This window comes from Colobus angolensis, unplaced genomic scaffold (assembly GCF_000951035.1).
Source record: "Colobus angolensis palliatus isolate OR3802 unplaced genomic scaffold, Cang.pa_1.0 Scaffold61, whole genome shotgun sequence".
Taxonomy (NCBI): domain Eukaryota; kingdom Metazoa; phylum Chordata; class Mammalia; order Primates; family Cercopithecidae; genus Colobus; species Colobus angolensis.
Window position 1 is genome coordinate 968515 of NW_012119710.1, and position 7622 is coordinate 976136.

Below are 7622 nucleotides of genomic sequence, written 5' to 3' on the forward strand. Positions count from 1 at the left end.
TTCAGAGAAAGTCCTGACAAATGACAGGTTCCTGCCCTGCTGGGAATATTTCTTCTTTGACTTCTGGCAGCTATTACTTGGCTGCAGAATATCTAAGACCCACTTTGCCTTTTCTGGTCATAAACACTTGTAGTGTTGAATCTTAAGTCTTGATTATTTTTTTAATGGTGGCTTTGATAAAGCTGAATGTTTCCATAGTGATGCATTCTGTTTATTTAAAACTTTACTTATACATGATTCCACCCACACGCTGTCCTCAGAGGGACCTGGTCTACAACTGCCCTCTTCCCCCACCCCATTTTCTGTTTGGAAGGAACACGCATGTGAGACCCTTGTCAGACTGGTGCTGCTGGAATCCATTCTTAGATGTGATTCCTGCGCCTGGTGTCAATAGGGAAATGACTTCAGTGTTTATTTACTAGAGTGACTAATGGTGCCTTTTCCAGCTGGTCTAGAGCTGATGTGCCTCCATTTATAAAAGCCTTCCCAAGCCTGTGAATAGAGCCCCATGTTGGGCTGAGCTGTCGGTTAGCGTTTAAGCTGGAGGGGGAAGAGGAGGCAGTGTCAGAGCACAGTGGAGGAAAACAGGATAAATTAGGCTGTAGCTTTGTAGCCAGCATTACCAAGAAGACTGTTTTCTCAAATGAGCTTGCTTGGAGCTGGCAGAGGCCTGTGTGTACGATGCTGTTAGGATGATTTCTGTGCCATCACTCCCCCTCATAGGAGCAGTGATGTCACGCTCTCTCAGCACAGGGACAGTCCCTATTCTCATGTGGCCTCCAGGAATGTGGACACGCCTTCACTGCTGTCACTGCTGTGGCTGAGCCCACTGACTTTTAGCTCTGGATGCAAATTCTGGTATCTGAAAGGGAAGGAAAGGGGAAAGTGGGTAGGGAGCTTACAGAGTACTCTTTTGGGACCACAGCATCCATAATCTGATTTATTCCCAAAAGAATTCCTATGGCTGTTTTTAATTTTTCTAAACACCTGAGGAAACTGAGGTACCCAGAGGATTTATCAGATCTGGGATCCAGTGTCCCTGGTGGGCTGGGAGAGACAGCCCTGGGTGGCTAGCCAAGCCATGCCTGCTGCTGTGGCCTATGGGATCTCCCGTCCCCCCAGCCATGGCCCCGGGGCTGGCAGCCTGGGCAGTAGGAGCGCTGCAGCCAGAGCCCCCCATGCCCGTCTTTTTCTGGGAGCCCCGGTGGGAGCTCACCACGGGCTGGGTAGCGGCAGGAGGAGGCTTTGGGCCGCACGGGCACCCGAGGGCCTTGTGACTGTGTTGCGAGGGGCTGCTCCCCACAGGAAGGACAGAGGCAGGCGAGCTGGGACAAGGGCCTGGAGGTTGGAGGCTGGGAACCCAGCACTAGCCCTGCAGCCTCCAGGCTATGTGTGGCCAAACCCGTTCCTGCGGCACAAGTGGCGGAGCCAGAAGGGCCGCCTTGCAGGAAGGCGCCCAGGCCCCCCACGCCCTGGGAGGCCAGCTGAGTCCTCGCTGCCTGAGTCTGAGCCGCGTGCCGGGGGGCTCGGTCAGGACACTAGCCTCGCCGCCAGTCCGTGTTTGGAGGATGGCTGTGGGGCCACCTAGGGGTGAACCCACTGAAGGTGGGATCTGCCCTGAGGGCTTCTGCAGGCCTGGAGAATGTAGGATAGCTGGAGGAAGGATGCCATGGGGCCTTTCAAATGGGCAGAACTTAGGAAAGTCAGAGAGAGGAGGGGAACCCCACGGAAGTGTCTCCTTCAGGTTGTTTCCTGGAATGTTTCCTCTGAAAACATGTCAAGGGACTAGCCACCAGTTTCTTCCCACCTTTCTCTCTTTCTCTCCGACTTTCAGCTTCCATTCACCTGGAGTGAGAGGGAAGGGAGGACAGCTGGCCCGGAGGTAAAAATCAAGAGGGGAGGCATGAATGTGTGGCTTCTCGTTCCCCTAGCCTGCCCAGCAGTGCCCTCCTCCAGGCTCCTGTGCTGGGAGGAGGGGCGCAGAGAGGAGAGCTGGTGAACTCCCATGCACATACTGCCCTTTGACTCCCCGAAGCCCTGTGGGGTGTCCACAGGGGACTACTCTCAAGTAATCAAATGCTTAGGCCAGTGTTCTTTCTGCCACTCTGAGAGGACTGGTGACAAGAGGGAACACGGGGAACAAGCAGCCCCAGAAGGTCACAGTGCCTATCGGGACCGCCCTCCAAGGAGCGGTATTGATCGTCTCCATGCCGCACCAGCCAGGTGGCTGGATATGTGGCAAGGATCCCTGCTGCAGCTTGAGGTAGCGGGTCGTCCTCCTGAATCTACTGCCAGCTGAGCTCTGCACCAACCGATGAGGGGAATTAGCTGGACAGTTTCAGACAAGACTGGCCCCGTTCGCCTTTGCAAGGGGGAACATGCCCCCTCGTAAATTACAGTCACAGTAGTGCCTGCAAGGGTAGAACTGGGGAGCAGCTCTGACACCCCACCCCTACCCTCGCCTCCACATTTGTCGGAATGCCTGCCCGAGCCCTGTGGGGAGAGGTGGAAAGAGCCTAGGCTTCAGTCAGGTGAACCCAGGGTTGAATCCCAGCTTCGCCCTTTCTAGCTGAGTCACCTCAGACCAGTCAGCCTCCAAGCCTCAGTTTGCTCCGCCGTGAAATGGACTCAGAAGCAGCCCCCTCTTGGGGGTCCTGTGAGGCTTGAGACCGTGCATATAGTGCCTGACAGTCACCCGCTTGGTAATATGATGTTTTAAGTGCACTATTTCACATGCCCTGCTAACCCCAACCTTAACCCTTATGCTGAGTGGGCGGTCCTTCTGTGGCTGACGGATGGCCCTGTGACCCTGCCTTTCCCCTTGGCAGGCTCCCCTGATGCCCTCGCATCTGTTGCAGTCAGCAAGGGAGCAGGGGTGGGATTGGGCAGAGGCTTTCGGGGGAATGGCCAAAATGAAAATTGTGTGTGAGTGGAGCTGATCGTATTAAGATCCAGCTGCACTTAAGCCCCCTTCGGAAGTTCTTGAGGCCAAACTGAAGAGAGCTCCCAGATGCCAAAGTGGCCTCACAGTGATGCTCTGCTCACTCTCGGCTGCCCCACCACATGCTCCCCAGGTAATTGGTTTCCTAATGCACTATTCCTGGACAGTTTCCAGGATTCTAGCGCCTTGTCCCCTTGGGGTTAGTTCTTGACGTTTCCTAACCTGGCAAAGGTCACCAACCAGGCTCAGGCGCACTGCCACAGGACTGTATTGTTTTCTTGTTCTTGCAGGCCACTTCCAAACTCTGTACGGAACGCCTTGGCCTGCAAGAGTAAACAAGATTACCAGGCTGGAATTCCGTTCAAGACCAGGGCTTTTATATCCAGAGATTGTGGGCCAGATGCGGTGAGGAATCCATGAAAGGAAGACACAGTCCCTTCCATTACAGATAGAAATAAACCCATGTGGCTTCTATTTTCCTTGGCAAAATTAGTTTTTTCTCCTTACTACAAAAGAGGTTTGTGTTCTTTGCAAGAAATTAAAAAGAAAGATAAAAAGAGAAAGTGTTTGTAACTTCACAAGCTAGACATGGCAACTCTTTACATTTGTGTGTGTGTGTGTGTGTGTGTGTGTGTGTGTGTAAGACACGGTCTCACTCTGTTGCCCAGGTTGGAGGGCAGTGGTGCAATCACGGCTCATTGCAGCCTCGACCTCCCCAGGCTCAGGTGATCCTGCATCCTCAGCCTCCTGAGTAGCTGGGACTACAGGTGCACCCCACCACACCTGGCTAATTTCTGTATTTGTTGTAGACGGTCTTGCCGTGTTGCCCAGGCTGGTGTGGAGCTCCTGGGCTCAAGTGATCCACCCCATCAGCCTCCCAAAGTGCTGGGATTACAGGCGTGAACCACTGAGCCCAGCCAACTTTTCACAACTTGCAGTATATATATTTTTTCTACACATTTATGTGCTTTTTAAAAGAAAAAAGTACCATCTTAACTAAACTAATAGTTTTGGGGCCTTTTTCTACTTAGGTACAATGGTGCCTGCCATTAATTCTTGTTCTATGACATCATCTTCAGTGGCTGAATACTGTTGTATACAGTTGTATTGTTATTTAACCAGTTCCTTTGTGTTGGATATTTAGACGGTGGTTGGTGTTGATGTTGTTTTTGCCATTAGTAACCCTTTTGTTGGTTTTGGAAATCATGAGAATGGAGGGAGGGAGGTAGGGAGCCCCTTCAGGCTTTGACCTCATTCGGACATCAATTCAAATAATAAAAAGAGCAGGTAACACTTTTGAAGAGCTGGAATATGTTCCGGGCACTGCATTCAGTGCTCTACGTATATCGGTACCTGATTTATGAATCCTCACAGCAGCCCATGGACTAGACACTATTTTTATCTCCATTTTACAGTTAATCGGAGGCACAGCGCTTCCACTGGTGTGGCTGGGTGCAGTCCTGTAGTTAAACCTTTGAGTACATCTCTGATTGTTTCTTAGAATAAATTCCTAAAAGTGGGGTCGCTGGCCCAGATCCGGAAGGCTATGCATATTTTAAGACTTTGAATACATAATGGAAATGACTTTCCAGAAAGAGTATACCAATATATCCACCTGCCAGTGGTGTTTGAGCAGATCTGAGAAACTCCTGCCCTGCTTGGGCACCGACTGTGTGCTGGGCCCTATGCTTAGTCTTCTACACCATTTCCCTCCTCAGAGAAGAAGCTGTGCTGTGCCTGGCACAGAGTAAGCAAGAACTCAGGACATCTCAGCCAGTATGGGTGGTGGTGGTACATTGTGTGTCGTTTGTTGAGAAAACAAGACACACACTTGAAAAACATCAATAATAAGGTGAAAGTGGAACGAGGGGTCCTGATGATGAGTCTTAGAGCTGGCAGAATGTGAGGTGGTGGCCAGGGAAGTCTGCCTGTTGGGGAGGCACTTGGAGAATGGGGAGGAGCATCCTGTGAAGTGACAGCTGAAAGGCTGATGAGCAGGGAGGGACCCCTTGGTCGCTTGTGTTGAACTGGAGGGGAGATGGTTGGGGAGGAAGATGGCCCACATCAGGCATAGGAGCTGACTTGGCAGAGGTGAGAAGACCTGGGAGAGAGACTGTAGGAGTCCAAGTCAGAGGCTGCACATGTGGCCTGGGAGGCACCTCTAGGAATGGTGAAAACAAAAGATGTTGGATTTTCTAGTGCCAGTAACACCCCTTCTTCCCATGAGTGCCGAAACAACAGAAGAACAGACACAGGACTCAGCTACAAGGTCCGCATATCAAGGTTATTACCGATAAGGCCAGGAGACCTTGGCTTACCTCCATGACCACAGTCAGACTTCTTGATATGCCCTCACCCTATCGAGGCCTCGGGGCACCCTGTCCGAGGAAACAGTCTGTGCTGCAGGCCCGGTCTCTGCCAACTGCCAGGAGGATCGCTGCCTCCCTTGGTGAGCCTGCGAGCGGGGAGCAGAGGAGGTGGGCCTCCAGGTGTGTCTCCCAAAGGTGGATGCTGGCCCTTCCCAGGCATCCCTTCCCCATGGGGGACACAGGAGCTGGGCAGCAGCCACTCTCTGTAGGCAAGCGGCTCAGAGTGGGCAGGAAAGGGCCAGATTCCCCATGTCCCAGGTCAGCTCCTTCTCCCAAGCTACTTATGAGTCATTCCTCCGCTCTTGGGAAAGAGAGTTACGGAGGCTGGGAGAAGGGTGGAAGCTGCCTTTCCAATATTCTTCCCTCTTGGGAGTGCAGCGTTCCTCCCTTCATTGCAACACAAGGTAGGAGAGGCAGCCCCTGCCCTCATGCTGGCTGTCGCTCTTGCCAGCCCAATCCAAGATGCTTCAGAGGAAAGACTGCCAGCAACCAGCCAGACAGGGTGGTGCTGTGGTGGCAATTTTGGTCCAGTAGACCTGGTTCTAGTCCCAGCTCCTCCACTGACTGCTACATGACCTTTGGCAAATTCTTAGCCTGAGTTTCTCCATCTTCTATAAAACAGAGTTGTTATAAGAATTGAGAGAGACAAAATGTATCTGACTCAGTACCGGCAGCTATTCTTACGGAATAGTGTGTGGATGCGAAGGAAAGAGCGTGGGTGGCCTTGATTTTTGTTGTTTTTTGCTTTTGTTTTGAGACAGGGTCTTCCTTTGTTGCCCAGGCTGGAGTCACTGGCACAGTTGTGGCTCACTGCAGCCTTAACCTCCTAAGCTCAAATGATCCTCCTACCTCAGCTTCCTAAGTAACTGGGACTATAGACACACGGCATAATGCCCAGCTAATTTTTAAAATTTATTTATTTATTTTACTTTATTTTGAGACGGAGTTTCACTCTTTTGCCCAGACTCCAGTGAATTAGAATGATCTTGGCTCACTGTAACCTCTGCCCCTGGATTCAAGCAGTTCTCCTGCCTCATCCTCCCAAGTAGCTGGGATTACAGGCACCCACCACCATGCCCAGCTAATTTTTGTATTTTTAGTAGAGATGGGGTTTTGCCATGTTGGCCAGGCTGGTCTGGAACTCCTGACCTCAGGTGATCCACCCACCTTGGCCTCCCAAAGCGCTAGGATTACAGGCATGAGCCACCATGCCTGACTGCTAATTTTTAAATTTTTTGTAGAGACGAGGTCTTGCTACGTTGTGCAGGCTGGTTTTGAACTCCTGGCCTCAAGTGATCCTCCTGCTTCAGGCCTTCCAAAGTGCTGGGATTACAGGTGTGAGCCACCGTACCTGGCCTCTTATGTGGGCTTTGGGCAGGTCTTACAGTCATGGTGCAATTTCTGTGTAAATGTATTGAGAGCAAGGACTTGGGGAAAGGGAGGAGGGCAGAAAGGGACCTCAATCTGGGCCATTCTCACTGTTGAAAGAAGAGGAAACACAGAGAAAGCAACAGAGAAGGAGCAGCCCTGAGAGGAAGGCACTCCCGAGAGCGTCTGTCCCAGCAGCCAGAGGCAGGGCTGGATTCCCACCTGGCCCCCAGCCCCTGCGAAGCCCTGGATTCTTCCGCTCTAGCCTGGGGTAAGGGCTGGCAAGGTGGTCAGTGTCCATAAAGACACCAGGCCTATGTCCTGGCATAGAGCACTCTGGATCTTTGTCCTGCCTCTGGCTTCTGGGAAAAGCCTCTTCCTGCCCTTGGCCTCAGTTTTCCCATCTGTAAAATGTAGGGGTTGATATGGTTTGAATATTTGTCCCCTCCAGATCTCATATTGAAATGTGATTCCCAGTGTTGGAGTGGGCCTGGTGGGAGGTGTTTGGATCATGGGGGTGGATCCTTCATGAATGGCTTGGTGCGCTCCCCGCAGAAAGGAGTGAGTTCTTGCTCTGTTATTTCACGCTAGAGCTGGTTAATTAAAACAGCCAGGTATCGCTCTTGCCCCCTCTCTCCCTGTGTGATACATGCCTGCCCCTGCTTCACTTTCTGCCATGAATAAAAGCTTCCTGAGGCCTCACCAGAAGCCAAGCAGATGCTAGTGCTGTGCTTGTACGGCCTGCAGAATGGTGAGCCGAACAAACCTCTTTTCTGTATACATTACTCAGTCTCAGGTAGTCCTTTATAGCAACGCAAAATGGACTGATACAAACCAACTTAAAAATTGTTTTGGCTGCGCGCGGTGGCTCAAGCCTGTAATCCCAGCACTTTGGGAGGCCGAGACGGGCGGATCACGAGGTCAGGAGATCGAGACCATCCTGA

General features: G+C 51.8%; 1 protein-coding gene across 1 annotated transcript in view; it reads left to right on the forward strand.

Moving 5' to 3' along the window:
* The first annotated feature begins 5263 nt into the window (after positions 1-5263).
* The window catches only part of LOC105527245 (chromosome unknown open reading frame, human C11orf96), a 14697-nt gene continuing 12338 nt past the window's right edge, over positions 5264-7622 (forward strand). The window contains exon 1 of the mRNA XM_011963555.1: positions 5264-5390. Within this exon, the coding sequence (XP_011818945.1) occupies positions 5264-5390 (127 nt within the window). The remainder of the gene's footprint in view (positions 5391-7622) is intronic.